This window comes from Bos javanicus, chromosome 8 (assembly GCF_032452875.1).
Source record: "Bos javanicus breed banteng chromosome 8, ARS-OSU_banteng_1.0, whole genome shotgun sequence".
Lineage (NCBI taxonomy): Eukaryota > Metazoa > Chordata > Mammalia > Artiodactyla > Bovidae > Bos > Bos javanicus.
In genome coordinates this window covers 92,003,514-92,019,053 of record NC_083875.1, presented here as the reverse complement: position 1 = coordinate 92,019,053, position 15,540 = coordinate 92,003,514, and the positions used below count along the sequence as shown (strand labels likewise).

Here is a 15,540-nt window from a genome sequence, read left to right as displayed (position 1 = left end):
AAACCTAAAGAAACACAAAGCTGTACGTGTGTCCTTTTATAATATGGTGGAATTGTACATGAAGAAAGAGAGGCCAGCCTCAGAAAGGCCTCACCTTCTCTTACCAGAACAAATTCACCTAGCTGAACAAATGTTTCCTCCTCCGTGCCTGAGTACAGACTATGCATATAGAAGAAAAAAATACTTGATAAATAATAAGTACATGCTTATTTTTTGGACTCATCTCCAAAAAAGCAGAAGCATCTTATAATTCCAACATAAATGTTCTTTCATATAATATTTACATGTTATAGAACTGAAGACTTTGGGGGGAAAACTTGAGAAATATAAGATTCTGGAATTTTCTGTTTTGCAGTGTGCCTTATTAACCAGCACCTACAATTTTATGTTATTCCTTTTATCCAACTCAGCTTCTAGATTTCAATGAGAAAACATGAAGATGGCTTACACAAACCATTAGCCTCAACTTAAAACAGATATTTAAAGAAACAACAATAACTATTTTCTTTAAAAAGCATTCCAAGTTGGGTTGCTGGGTGCGCAGGCTGGAGATCTACAATTCTCTAGTCTTGTTTCTCTAGCTTGTTTTCACAAAGCTACAGCTGCTTCTCTATGACTCGCTGGTTTAATATAAATGACAGAAGCTTGAATTCTGATACAGTAAGAACATTCCAGCAAGTTCCCACCCCCCACCCGACCCTTGCTAATGAGCAAGTAACCAGATAACAGGGCATAAGAGTCTCCTCTTTGATATACCAGAGCTGCTTGGGCGTCAGTTGTATGACCACCTACTGTTAATAGTCCTTGTTTTCCCTCTGGTTGAATTCAACAAGCTCATGAATATTTATAAATGTTATTCACTATGTGACTAAAAGGTGTGAACAGTGCTCAAGCTGATTAGGACTATTGTGAGAGACAGTCTTCCTTCCACTGTTTTAGATTTCCATACACTTAAATCTGTGGGGGAATCACATGAAACAGGACTCCTCCCTAATTATTCCAAGTGCTAAATAGTTACCTCCAGGTTCTGAAGTTTCCTGCTTCTGGGGAGAAAAAAAAAGAAAAAAACATGAAAATGTGTGAAGATTGCCATCTAGTGGTTATAGTGTGAAGTTTTACAAAATATCAGAAAACCATGCGTTTTATTTCTCAGACAGTATTAACCAAGTCTAGTAATGTGAACGGAGAAGGCAATGGCATCCTACTCCAGTATTCTTGCCTGGAGAATCCCAGGGACGGCGGAGCCTGGTGGGCTGCTGTCTATGGGGTCGCACAGAGTCGGACACGACTGAAGTGACTTAGCAGCAGCAGCAGCAGTAATGTGAAAACTTGCCCCAACGTTTCCTCTGAAAACACTTCCTCCCATAGCTGTGGGAGTTGGATGAGAAGCCAGCACTGTCAGGGGTGCAGGGCAAGGAGCCCTGGAGCCCTTACAGGGTCCCCATCTCATTACACAGTAAAGGTAGCTTCCTGCAACATCCAAGCACAGGGCAGGTCAGCCAGGGAAGCCAGTGCAGTCACATTTGGAGTTTCATCTTTGCCTGCCCCTCTGTCTTTCTATCCAGTAAGACTTCAAGCCTAATTTTATGAGTTGCATTGTGCCCCACCATCCCCTAGCAAAGATAGGTTGAAGTCCTCCCCCTGATACCTCAGGAGAGGGCCTGGTTTGGAAATATGGTCATTGAAGAGGAGATTAAATAGTCATATTGTAGTAGAGAGGGTCCTTAATCCAACATGACTGCCGTCCCTGTACGGAGACAACTAGCTTGCAGAGACTGAGACATGGGGAGAACACCACGTGACCGTGAAGGCAGACAGTGGATTTATGGCGGCTTGAGGCCAGAGAACACCAGAGTTGGCCAGCAAACTATCAGAAGCTAGGAATAAACAAGGAAGGATCTTACAGGTTTGATGGAATGTGGTCCTGCTGACATCCTGATTTCAAATGTCTGGTTTTCAGAACTGGGAGACAATACATTTCTGTTGAAAGCACAACCCAGTTTGTGGCACTTGTCATGGAAGCCCAGCAAATGAACACACTTCACCTTTCTCCTCTTGTGCCTCTTTCATCCTTGCTCTTTCATCCTTGCTCAGCTCTCATACTCCAGACAAACAGGCATAGTTGTCATTGTTTGCTGGCTGCTCTCCCAAGTGTCAGGCTCTCCCCTTGTTCAGCTCACCCTTCACAATGCCAGGTTGATCTTTTTAGACTATGATTCTGATTAGGTCACTCACCTGGCTTCCCTGTCATATAAAAACCGAATGTCTTCAGCCAAACATTCCAAACTCCTCTTGATCTGGTTCCTTCCAGCTCACTTTCCGTTATTTAGCTCAAGTATTTCAGCCACATTAAACTAGTCAATGGTATCTGTCACTGCTCCCTTTCTCACTACTGTGATCATGGATTTTGCTCCCCTTGTCTTCATCAGAATCAAACAGTACTTCTTGGGGCGGGGCGGGGAATCTTCATTCATTTCCAGCAAGAATTCTAGGAAGGTCTCAACAATTTCTCAGTTCTCTCAATTCTTACAGCTCTTTGCCCTTACCTCTCAGATGATATCTTTCTTTTTCCATCTTGTGCTGTAAGTAATCACAGTCTTTAATGCTTCAATTCACTCAGTAATCAGTAGATTTTTCTGAGTAGGGACCATCTCTACATGCCCCCAATGTTGTATATGTCAAAACATAACTGGATAAATGATGCCCTGTAAAGGAATGATTGAATAAATGTTGCCCTTTCTTTAACGTCTAGGGCATGGTCAGACCATCTGTTCACTTCATCTAATATCATGCTCTCCCTTGACCTCCGTGTTCTGGCCACAGTGGCCTTTAAGTTTGTCTTACCTGGCTCCTCTGCCCCAGTCTGCACCCAGAGGTCTTTCTTCCTGGAACACATATCCCTAGTCAAATATCCAGTTAACTTCTCCTTGAGATTTCAGCTCAACCATCACTTCTACAAGAGGGGTTTTGTTCATCTTTCTGACTAAATCAAGTTCCTATTGTGTGACCTCTCATCTGTGATGCTCACCACGGGTTCACCCGTACATTTATGGGCATGATAATTTGGTTAATAGGCATCTTCCCTATGAATAGTAATCTCCATAAGGACAGAGACAGGTGGGAAAGTATTTGCCTTAGGTCACTACTGTATGCCTTTCATATTTCAGAAGCTCAATAAATATTTGTGTAGAAAACAAAGGAGTAGTTGAGTGTATCTGCATGGGTATATATGCAAATAGTCTATTAGAATTAGAATTTTCTAAGCTAGTATCCAGTAGGCAATAATTATAATATCTACCATATTTGTATCTACTATATGCTAGGCACAGAGTCTAATACTTTATGCATTCTATCTCATTTAATCCCGAAAATGATGCTATAAGTTAGCAATTGTATCCTTGTTTTACAGATGAGCAAACAGTGGTTCAGACAAGTAACTCAACCCAAGATTACACAGTTGTTAAATAGCAAAATTATGATTAAAAAGCCATATATTCCAAAGCTCATTTTAAATACCATCGCAGAACTACAGAAGAAAATCAACATAGTACTCTTGATCCTTTTGACTATACATGATGAACATAAAAGGCTGAGCAAATAGTGTTACACCCTTAAAGCCAAAACACTCAAGAGTAGATTTCTCAGGGGATTGTTTCTTGTTCACAGAAAACCTCCATCTCCTGGCACATAGTAGGTGCTCAACATATAATGTGTTAAATGGATTTTTTTATTTTTGAAGTAGAGTTGGTAGCTCAGCTGGTAAAGAATCTGTCCGCAATGCAGGAGACCGAGTTCGATTCCTGGGTTGGGAAGATCTCCTGGAGAAGGGATAGGCTACCCACTCCAGTATTCTTGGGCTTCCCTGGTGGCTCAGATGGTAAAGAATCTGCCTTCAACGTGGGAGACCTGGATTTGATCCCAAGTTGGGAAGATCCCTTGGAGAAGGGCATGGCAACCCACTCCAGTATTCTTTCCTGGAGAATCCCTGTGGGTGGAGTAGCCTGGTGGGCTGCAGTCCACGGGGTCGCAGAGTCAGACACGACTGAACGACTAAGCAAATACAGAGTTGACTTATGATATTAGTTTCAGGTTTACAACATAGGGATTCACTATTTTTATAGTTTATACCCCATATAAAGATATTATAAAATATTGGTCATATTTTCCCTGTGCTGTATGTTACATCCTTATATCTTATTCATTTTACACACAGTCCTTCATACCTCTTCATCTCCCTCCCCGTCTCTTGCGCCTCCCCCACCGCTTCCCTCAATCAGAACCACTAGTTTGTTCTCTGTGAGTGTTTCTGTATTATAATATTCATTTGTCTTATTTTTCAGATTCCACATATAAGTGAAAACATTTGCATTTGTCTTTCTCTGACTTATTTCAGTTAGCATAACACACCCTCCAGGTCCATCCATGTTACTGCAACATTTGTTCAATGGATTTAAACTTCAAACAAGGTTTGTCACATCAAAGAATGATAAAACTGATAAATCCAGAGTCAAAATTCTGCTTTGAGAAAGCAAATGAAGGAGTAGGAAAGGGAAGAATAAGGAGACAGGGTACAAAATTAGGGGCTCAGGGTCCTTTTGAGTCCCTAATGTGTTCTGATATGCTATTTGGGGTGCTTTTTAAAAAAGTAGATGTTCTCCCACTTAGACCTATAGAAACACCACCACTATATTATTTCTAAGTCGCAGGTGAGAACTCTGATGCTCATGAAAGGTTTTAACATTTTCTTTAAGTTGCTTTTCTTTTTTTAATGAGGACCATTTTTAAAGTCTTTATTGAATTTGTTACATTGTTTCTGTTGTCTATAATCTGTTTTTGTTTTGTTTTTTGGTCATGAGGAATCTTAGTTCCCCAACCCAGGATTGAACCCACACCCCTTGCATTGGAAGACAGTCTTAACCACTTGACCACCATGGAAGTCCTTCATGAAAGGTTTTAAACTTAGAGCTATATTGTTCCACATTCTACATGGTGGCCAATTCAATACAAATAGATGTTAAAGATGCTGACCAGTGAAATCACAGAAACGTGAGGGCTTCCACCTGTAAATCTCACAGAGTAACTATGTGAATTACTCAGAAGCCTGTTCTCCTGACTAACTTGGAAGATGAAGTTTTACCTGATTCTCAATTCTCATTACTTCTGTTTCTATTTTCCAACGTCAGCTATATTTGCACATAACACTTCCCGGTTCCTTTTTCTTTTTTTGAAAACTCTTGAGGAAAAGAAAATGGCTTATTGAAAGTGGAAATGGTGTCAGAATCCTAATTTCTTCCAGAACAACCAGTCAATCCTTTTAACATGCTTACTGTAGTGAATGTCCAGCAATCCACATCCCTTCACAGTGATAAAGAGAGTGACAAATAGCATTTTTCATGGAAATGACTAAGAATAATGGCTGGAGAATATTGAAACAATAACACGAAGTCCCATAATAATGCTGAACTACAAAGTTTATGAAATGTGAAACAATGGGAAACTCAGCTTTACACTGACTAAAATTTCAGATCCAACATCACATTATCTCCTCTACAAGGCAGTAAAGCAGTTCCAACTGCTCACTGAATTATTTCAAGGAAGTGGTACCATCTTCCTGGTATTGTCTGTTTGACCATTAAATTAGTTAACTCTTGGGACAATATTTCTCCTTCTACATAACATTTCTATATGCAGTCTCTCTTCTCACTCTTAGAATAGATAAGTGAATGTGAACATGAAAGTCGTTCAGTCACGTCCAAATCTTTGTGACCTCACGAACTATACAGTCCATGGAATTCTCCAGGCCAGAATACTGAAGTGGGTAGCCTTTCTCTTCTCCAGGGGATCTTCCCAACCCAGGGATCGAACCCAGGTCTCCAGCATTGTGAGCAGATTCTTTACCATCTGAGCCACAGAGAACAGATAAAGCAGATGATGATTATCACCACTTTACAGATGAGGACAGTTAGGCTAGGACATAACAGCTCCTCTAATAATCACAGCTAATGGGGCAGAGCAGGGACTGGAACCTGGTCTATTTAATTCCTATGCTCTCACCACTGCACCTTGCTACCTCCTAATAACACACCACATAGAGGAAAATACTTACTCAAGAGTTCCTACACTAATGACTCCTTCCTAAAGAACGACCTTCAGAACATTACTCAAGAGAAAGTCGTGAGGACTCCATAGGAGTACAAGTGAGGTTCATCACTGCTTGCCTGCAATGGAAAGTTTGCCATCGGCCACCAAAGAACACTGCCCTGGAGGAGCTGAGTTAATGCTGGCAAAATACTGAGAGTAGCAAGTGGCATAGTGTACACGGTATAAAGAAGTGTTCATCAAACGGACATACATACACTTAAGTGCTCAGGCTTCCAAGTATTCTTTCTTTAAGCCTTCATCTCCACCAGCAGGGTAAACAATAACAAAATTAGTAATAATAACAATAATAATGATTGTTTATCTTATTGGCTAGTAACAGCTTTAATCCTCATACAACTGTATGAAATACATTATTAGCCTCATTTTACGATTGGGAAAACTGACATTAACAACTCGTCCAAGCTACTTACAGCTATTAAGTGGACAGTTAAGATTCAATTGTCCTGTTTTACCAAACACAAGTCTGTGTGCCCCATGAAGAGTGAGGCCAAACAATACCAAAAGGTTAGAGTTTGGAGCAGAGAAAGGGTAACTGCAAGGCCATGCAAGGAGACAGGTGACTCATGTCTTAAAAACCCCCAAACTCCCTGAAAGTTTACAGCAAAGCCCTCTCTTAGGAAAAGTGAAGGAGGGACGTGATTAGTTGTTGCAAACTTCTTAGGGTCAGATCCTTTGTTCTTCAGGTCACAACGTTCCTGTAAACTTCCACAGAAGCACATGTTGCTCTCTGTTCTGACAAGAAAGGGAAGGGGAGGCATTTAATTCTGTCTCCTTGGCTGCTTGTGCCTTTGAACATTTAAATGCTGCAGGCAAAGTAACATTGTTACCCCTTATTTTACTCGCTCAAGGTCCCAAGGCTTGACTTTCATCCTTCAGGGTCCAGCCCTGGCTAAGTCCATTTTCAGACCAGTACCCTACCCAGCCTGGCGTGCTGCAGTCGATGGGGTCACAAAGAGTGGAGCACAATTTGGTGACTGAACAATAACAAACCTGCCCAGAAGCATTTGATCCATGCAGTCCAGGTCCTCCCTCCAGTGACCAGGCCCTGCTGAAGAGGCAGGTCTCACCTGGCAGTGCTCCCAGGGCCAGGTCCCCAGACTCTGCCCAGCTGTCATCACTGAGGAAGCCAGGTGCCCAGGACCCAGCCAGACCTTAGGCCCCTCAGACTTCCCAAACGAGGATGGGTCTCAAGCACTGTGAGCCAGGATGACTGCTGCCGCCATTAGGTTGCAGGGGATGGGGCAGAGGTTCACCACCACTTCAAGGCCTGAACCCACCCAGTGGGTGGCCATAGTGAGAGTTCTGCAGGACACAGCGCTCAGCCTGTCCCCAGGCCCCCAGCTCACCTGCCAGCCTGAGACCAGAAGGCCTGGAATGCCTTTGGGAAAAGGCCACAGTCTGCCTCTCACCACACTCACAGACACAAGGATCTCGGTCCAGCTGACTGTTGGCCAGGCTGGGTTTCTCACCACCACCGCTGAGGTGCTAATGGTCTCTGGTTAAAGGTCTTGCGCTGAAGGTCGTGATCTCATGCTAACACCCAGCTGTGCACCTGCCCCACCCCTAACACACTACTCTAAATCCCTTCTACTCGACCATGCTTCTTTCAGATCTAGTTAATTCAGTCCAGATAATAATTCAGTCATCAAATATTTCAGCCTCTAAACCTTTACTTTTCTTTCTTATTACTATTATTTTATTTTATTTATTTGGCTGCACTGGGTCTTAGTTGTGGCAGGCAGAGTCTTCAATCTTCCTTGCATCATGCAGGATCTTTAGTTGCAGCATGTAGGATCTAGCTCCCTCAGTGAGGACAGCTGGGCAGGGTCTGGGGACCAGGCCCTGTGGGCACCGCCAGCTGAGACCTGCCTCTTCAGCCAGGCCTGGGCACTGGAGGGAGGACCCAGACTGAGTGCTAGATGAACGTTCCTGGGCAGAGTTGTTATTGTTGTTCAGTCACTAAGTCGTGTCTGACTGTTTGCACTCATTGACTGCAGCACGCCAGGTTGGGATCCAACCTTGGCCCCTTGCTTTGGGAGCGTGGAGTCTTAGCCACTGGACCACCAGAGAAGTCCCTCCTTTTCTTTTAAACTGCGTAGACCTAATGGTAAGGTATTCCATGGCTTTGTTGTGCCAGTTTCAGCATGACTACCTTCAGGCTGATATTTTGGCTGAACTAAAGCACAAAAAAGGTGCCAACCTTTTTTAAAATGAGGAAGTGTTTGCCTCTTCCAGTTTGATTTAGGGTCCTAGGAGTCCCCCAAGTCCCTTTAAAATGAATGTTCTTGAGCCAAATGTATTAATACTTTGTATGCACTTGGAGGAACTGATGTGTTCCTAAAAGAAGAAGGAATCTGGGGAATGGCGGTGAGATTCATCATCAACAAAATAGGAATAAATCCAGCTGAAGCAAGGTGGGAGAGAGTGAGAGAGCCTAAGGGCCTCTTATACTCTCAAAACACAGCAAAAGCTTCTCAGGGCACATTGCAGCCATTCCCCAAAGTGATCTGCAGGACAGTCATCAGGCACTGCTGCTGCTGCTGCTGCTAAGTCGCTTTAGTCATGTCTGACTCTGTGAGACCCCATAGACGGCAGCCCACCAGGCTCCACCGTCCCTGGGATTCTCCAGGCAAGAGTACTGGAGTGGGATGCCATTGCCTTCTCCAGACACTAGCCCAACAAAAATAAGGAGTAGGTTTGAGATGATGTATTTGAAATAATAAGCTGACAGAGGTCTTGGGACCCAAGGTCTTGGGACCTGTATCTTCCCGAAAAGTGCCCTGAATTCAGCATTGTATATATTCCTCAGGAATATGTTACTGCCTGTAGATGATCCATATGAGAAATTTTGTGCGATAGCTGGACAGTCTCTTACAAAGACCCTGAACCCAATGTTCTAAAAAAGGTCAGTGGCCACTGCATCAGAAGGATGTCAATCCTGGCTTTTCCTCCCAGAGAATTTTTTAAAAAACACTTGACCCTTGAACAGTGCCAGGGGGTTTAGGGGTGCCAACCATCTGTTCAGTGGAAAATCCTTAATTTTATAGTCAACCCTGGGTATCCTTTCTCAGTATCCATGGTTCTGCGTCAGAGTATTCAACCAACGCCAACCCTGCAGTACTGTAGTATTTACTATCAAAAAATATCTGCATATAAGTGGACCCACACGGTTGAAACCCATGTTGTTCAAGGATCAACTGTTGATGTATATATGACACCAACGCCTTGATGTATTATCTCATTTAGTCCTTAGAGGAGGTCTGCAAATAAGCATCAGGAGCTCCTGCTTGCAGTTCACGCAGTCATTCAACATATGTTAAACACTTACTGCATTTCAGGCACTGTGCTGGGGATACTGAAGTGATTAATACAAAGGCAGCCCCACCCCCTTGGAGTTCACTTTCCAAGCGAAGGAGGAAAAGTGAGGACGTGAGAAGATTTTTAAAATATCAAGAGATAAAGGTTAAGGTGCTGAGAGAAGGATTCAGAAAGGGGACTTCTCCCCCAGCTCCCCTCTCTCCTACTTTTCCTATCTTACCCCCTGAAAGCTTCCCTCTCCCACCGCTTCTTCTCCCCTGATCTCCCCTCACCCACTCCTCCACCTGGCTCCCAGCACCTCCTATTTTCTCGTCTGGTTGCCCGAAGCAGGGGAGGGGGAGGGGGTGAGAGGGGCTAGGGGGCGGGCGGGGGTGGGGGAAGATGTCCCCGCGAGCCTGCCCCACCTGGCCCTCCACCTGCGGGCACAACGGTCTCTTTTTAGCCGCGTGTGCGCCCACTGCCCCTGATCCCTCCTCAGACCCTATGAGCAACAGACTGGCTCCAGAATGGGAAATGAGGCCAGTTACCCGGCGGAGATATGCTCGCACTTCGACGAAGATGAAATTAAAAGGCTGCGCAAGCGTTTTAAGAAGCTGGACTTGGACAGTTCCAGCGCTCTGAGCGTCAAAGAGTTCACGTCCATGCCGGAGCTGCAGGAGAACCCGCTGGTGCAGCGGGTGATCGACGTCTTCGACACCGACGGCGACGGACAGGTGGACTTCCGGGAATTCATCCTGGGGACCTCCCAGTTCAGCGTCCGGGGAGATGAGGAGCAGAAGCTGAGGTTTGCTTTCAGCATCTACGACATGGACAAAGACGGCTACATTTCCAACGGGGAGCTCTTCCAGGTGCTGAAGATGATGGTAGGCGACAACCTGAAAGACTGGCAGTTACAGCAGCTGGTGGACAAAACCATCATCCTCCTGGACAAAGACGGGGACGGGAAAATCTCCTTCCAGGAATTCAGTGCTGTGGTCAGAAGCCTGGAGGTCCACAAGCACTTGGTGACCATTGTGTGAGTTTTATAAGGTCGCCACTCAACAACAACTTTTTCTTTCTTCTCTATCTCTTTAAAGATCTGCCCAAGAGGCCCAGTAACTGCCATCTCTGATCTACTGGAAAGTGTCTCTCTTACTGAAGCAAGATCTTCCAGCCTCTTGACCACCTACCTCAGTGTTACTAACTCTTCTGCTCTCAATGATTCAGGATAATGCCCTGAGTTGGGGAAAACATGATGAAGGAGCATGGAGGGAAAAGAAAAGGAAACAGCTTTTATGAATGTATTTTTTTTTCTTTGTTTTGATTCAGAAACCAAACTACAAAGAGTGAAGAGAACTTTTAAAGTTCAAAAATAAGAAAATATACATCTTTTCCTTTACTTTTCATGGTTTTATATATGGGGAAAAAATTCCCAAAAGGTGCTAGGTGAACTATTTTCATTTACTTGTGGTGTTCAAGCATCTTTTAACAGATTATTAATTCCTTATTGCAGCAAGAGGGATGAATCTATTTCTCTTGGCTGAGCATCTTTTAATCACCTCTCTCTAGGCAACAAAAGCCCATCTTTCCCTTTTGAAAGCCTCAGACCACAGCTGGGTTCCTCCTGTCTCATTGCTCCAGCTCCTTTACAGTTTCTTTTCAGGCAGAAATTCAGAGGCCTTGTAAGAAAGGCTAAGACAAAATCCCCAGTCTATCAGTCTCAGTGAAGGTGGCTTTTCAGGCTTGATTGCCTACCACAGTATTAAGTTCAGTTAATGGGCCTTCCACACAACCACGACAGAGAACTGCCTGGGAAGCTCACGCATGCATGCATGCTCAGTTACTTCAGTCCTGTCAATCTCTTTGACACCCTATAGACTGTAGCCCACCAGGCTCCTCCATCCATGGCATTCTCCAGGCAAGAATACTGGAGTGGGTTGCCATGTCCTATTCCAGGGGATCTTCCTGAGCCAGGGATTGAACCCACATCTCCTGGGTCTCTTGCATTGCAGGTAGATTCTTTACTGCTGAGCCACCAGGGAAGCCCTTCCTGGGAAGCTCTCTCACCTCCAGTACCTAGTGGGAGAGAATGGGCCACACTCATAGTCCTTCTTCCCACAGGCAGAAGTGGTGGTGATTCCAGCTGCAGTGGACTCTCCCCAGGGTGTGGAAGTGGTATTGCTCTTGGCATTCAAAAGATGCAGAGATGAACAGGTACACCTCTGTAGCAGGAGTGGATGCTGTCTATACTAACAAAACTTTTTTTAAGTTTGACCTGGACCTGGCAGGGAAGTTGAGAGCTCTCTCATTGGGGGAAGCCTTGTCTCTAATGTAACATTCAGCCCAGAGTCCCTCACACCCTAATAAACCTGCAGCCAAGGGGTATGCTGGAGCTGTTCTTACTGGGTGAGAACAAAAGTGGGCACTTCCCTCCCCAGTTCCATGTTCAGTGATGTCATATCTATAGTTTCAGATCAGCCACTGTGGGAGTAGTAAGAACTCATGGAAAAGAGCAAAAAGTTGTAGTTGTTTTTGTTCTGCTTCTTTTGGAGAGTCAGTGTACCAGTAAGTACACTGTTCCTTGTACCCTAGATTTTACCAGCTCTCTATGTCCCACTTACTACTGCCAGTTCGCAGGACAATGAGACATACTCTCCCTACATGTACTAAGCCAAGGTATAAACCCTAGGTGATTTTTTTTTCAGGACAAGGAAGACCCATTTCTAGATTTATTATCTTTATATTTTGAAAAGGCTGGTAGCTAGTCTTGCTTCCCCTAAAAGTAGGATAAATAAACCCCCACATTTCATTATTGGCACTATGCCATACTTTTTATTTTATAAATTACTTATAAGCCACAAAGAATAGATGTGCCTGCCCCTTAAATTCCTGTGTAGTCCTAAATATAAATGTATTAATAATCAGTAAATGTTCCCAATCCTGTAGTTATACGAGCCTTACCCCCATTTCAGGGTGACACAGTGAAAAGACTCAGACACACCTGAGTTTGGATTCAGTTACAACTGGGTTTTTATCAGTCACTTGTTATTAGCTGTGTGAGCCCAAGCACTTACTTAACCTCTCTATGTCATTTCTCCTGGTTAAAATGAGGCTCCATTCTCAGGTTATTCTGAGAATTCCAAAAGATAAGACATGTTAAGTGCTAGTGCACAACACATTCCCTCTCCATGTCCTTTCGTCCCTTTTTACTCAATCAGAATATAAGGGAAAAGGAGGCCTCTGGGTTCCTTTTGAACCCTTACTTGGTACTTAGCCACACCTACTCTCAGATTAGCAGGACATTTGTGTATCCCTAATCCAGAAATGAAACAATGTCAAGGTCTTCTGCACCCTACAGGCTGTGTCTTCTTCTTCTTTATTTATTTAGTTGACTGCATCAGGTCCTAGTTGGGGTGCGACAGCTTAGTTGCTCCGTGGTTTGTGGGATCTTAGTTCCCTGACCAGGAATCAAACCTGTGTCCCTTACATTGCAAGGCAGATTCTTAACCACTGGACCACCAGGGTCACCACTGGACCACCAGACTTCTTGACTGAGAATTTAAAAAAGAGAGAGGGACTCATTCTAGCCCAACCTATTTGACTTTGTGGAAGAAACGTTTCATGAGAAAAATGAGCTTGTGTAATGCCAGCCAAGAGGACTTCTGAAAGAGAGACATTATTTGTATGTTCTGCAATGTGCACACCAAAATACAGTTTAAAATTAGGACCTAGGGTTTGAAATATGTTGGATTACATGTTCAAATTTAACAAGAGGAAAAAGCATTTCAGCTTATGGAGTGGCTGGAATTCACAAGCTAATTGCTCAGTCTACCTAATGTATTGGGTTAGCCAAAATGTTTGTTTGGGTTTTTCCCACTAATGTCTTAGGAAAAGCCTGAAGGAACTTTTTGGACAATCCAATAGTTTCGCAAGGCTTTGTGGCAGTGACCTTAAACTGTGCACCTGTTTCTAGCCTCAGCAACTGGAAAGCTCTGATTGTATGAATATTTAGGGGAAAAGATCACATTTACTTCCATATTAGAATGCTTTGACTCTTCTCTGTTAATTGCCAAGTTGCCAACAAATCTCATTCTGTACAGTTCCTTGGAGTGATAATAGTAGTTGATGCTTATTGAACAGCTGTTCTAGGCCCTATTACGTTTGTTATACCATTTAATCATTGTAACAACATTGTGGGGTGGGTGCCTTCATCTCAGTTTTACAGATGATGCTATAGAGTGATCTAGAAGCTACCCCAAGGTATCCAGCTGGTGAGTGGCAAAGCAAGGACTTGAACCATGCTCTCTGACCACAAATGGTGAGCTCCCTGCACTGCTTCCTATTTTTACGGCTTCTGTATTTACCTGCCTCAAATTATTCCTAAGATAATAAAACCAAGCTTCAATTTTTACAAAAAGATAATTGTTTATCAAGGAGAAAGGAGCTCCTACCTCCTTGGTCCTATGCATTGCAAAAAATTAAAAATATTAGGCAAGGCAATCTTAGATCATCTTTCACCTTCATCTCATCTTGAGAACTAAGTGACAGCATTTAGATTAAACTAGTAACAGCAACCAATATGCTTTGATGCTGCAGACATCAGTAACAATATGTTGTTGTGAATCCTATATTAATGGATTGTGTCTGCTCGCTACCATATGTTGCAATCCCAAAATCAACTAGACAATTTTTTTTGAAATGTAGGGGAAAATATGGCCTTAACATAGTTGATTTATTCTCTATATTGCTGTAAAGGAATCTTCAAGGAAAAATCTTCAGGAATTTTTTTTTTTTATTACAAATCCCATTCTTCACTTATGCTATTGATTTTCTCTGTTAGGACTTAAAGTGTGTCATGAATCTGGCTATTGTGTTTTATCTATTTCCCTTGCTTTGAAAAGGGAGAGGCTTGGGTGTTTGTAAGATAAGGTGGCATGGTGAAAAAGGAGTCAGGTTGGGACTTTGCTGGCAGTCCAGTGGTTAAGACTCCACACTTCCAGTGCAGGGAACATTTCTATCCTTGGTCAGTGAACTAAGATCCCGCATGCCACACAGCACAGCCAAAAAAAATTTTAAAAAGAGGTCGCTAGAGTTAGGATCAGAACTGGATGCCTCTCCTTTTGTATTGGCTGCTATAGCTGTCCCGCTGGCTGGTGATTGTGTGAACAGCAACAAACTATGTGTCCGCTTTAAAGCATCTGCTGGGTCATAGTGAAAAACCACAACACTGAAAGGACCCCAGAGTAGTAAAAGCTGTGTAAAGATACAGCCTCACAGTTCTTAGACTAAAGCTGACCCGCAAGTAAATTTTGTTATTTTGCATGGTGTTTGTTCTCACAAGGTTTTGTGTATATGTGTGTGCATGTGTATGTTACCAATATTTTTTAATAGGATTTTAAGTAGAAATCAAAATCAGCATAAAGGAATGCAGCCCACCCCAGGATGGGTGTGGCCTTTTACTGGCTAAGGTACTTCTGCAACATGGAGCTGAAATTGTCTCAGTGAAGAGAAAGTCCACTCTTAGTTTAAAAAAAAAAAAAAAACGAGATGGATGAAGTGTTCGTTATTTTCAAAAACAAAGCAATTGGGGACTTGCCTGGGGGTCCAGTGGTTAAGAATCCACCCACCAATGCAGAAAACACGGGTTTGATTTCTGGTCCAGGGAGTTTCCACATGCTGTGGGGTGACAGCCAATGCACCTCAACTTCGAGCCTGTGCTCTAGAGCCCGAGAGCTGCAACTGCTGGAGCCTGCACTCCTAGAGGCTGTGCTCCCTAACCAGAAACCACTTCAGTAAGAAGCTGGAGCTCCACAATGAAGGACAGCCCCCGCTAACTGCAACTAGAGAAAGCCCTCACCCAGCAACGAAGACCTAGCACAGCCGAAAATAAATAATTTTTAAAAAATAAAGCAATTGTGCACAAAACTTCCCAATGACTATTTCCTAACAATTGTTTCTAACTGAACAATAGAGTTTCCAATAATCAAAACAAATGGAGTCATATAGAGTTCAAACATCTGTATAATAAAATCTAACAAAACAAAGCTAACAGGAAAATTTTAAATGAAGAAATATATGTTA

At 43.2% G+C, this 15,540-nt stretch overlaps 2 protein-coding genes across 2 annotated transcripts in view; both read left to right on the top strand.

Annotated features, from left to right (window-relative positions):
* Window positions 1-15,540, top strand: part of GRIN3A (glutamate ionotropic receptor NMDA type subunit 3A) — a 207,241-nt gene that overhangs the window by 172,388 nt on the left and 19,313 nt on the right. The gene's annotated exons all lie outside the window — the stretch shown is intronic.
* On the top strand, window positions 9,861-10,858 carry PPP3R2 (protein phosphatase 3 regulatory subunit B, beta). The gene has a single exon (XM_061426354.1). The coding sequence runs from the start codon at window positions 9,987-9,989 to the stop codon at window positions 10,497-10,499; it is 513 nt and encodes a 170-aa protein (XP_061282338.1). The 5' UTR covers window positions 9,861-9,986; the 3' UTR covers window positions 10,500-10,858.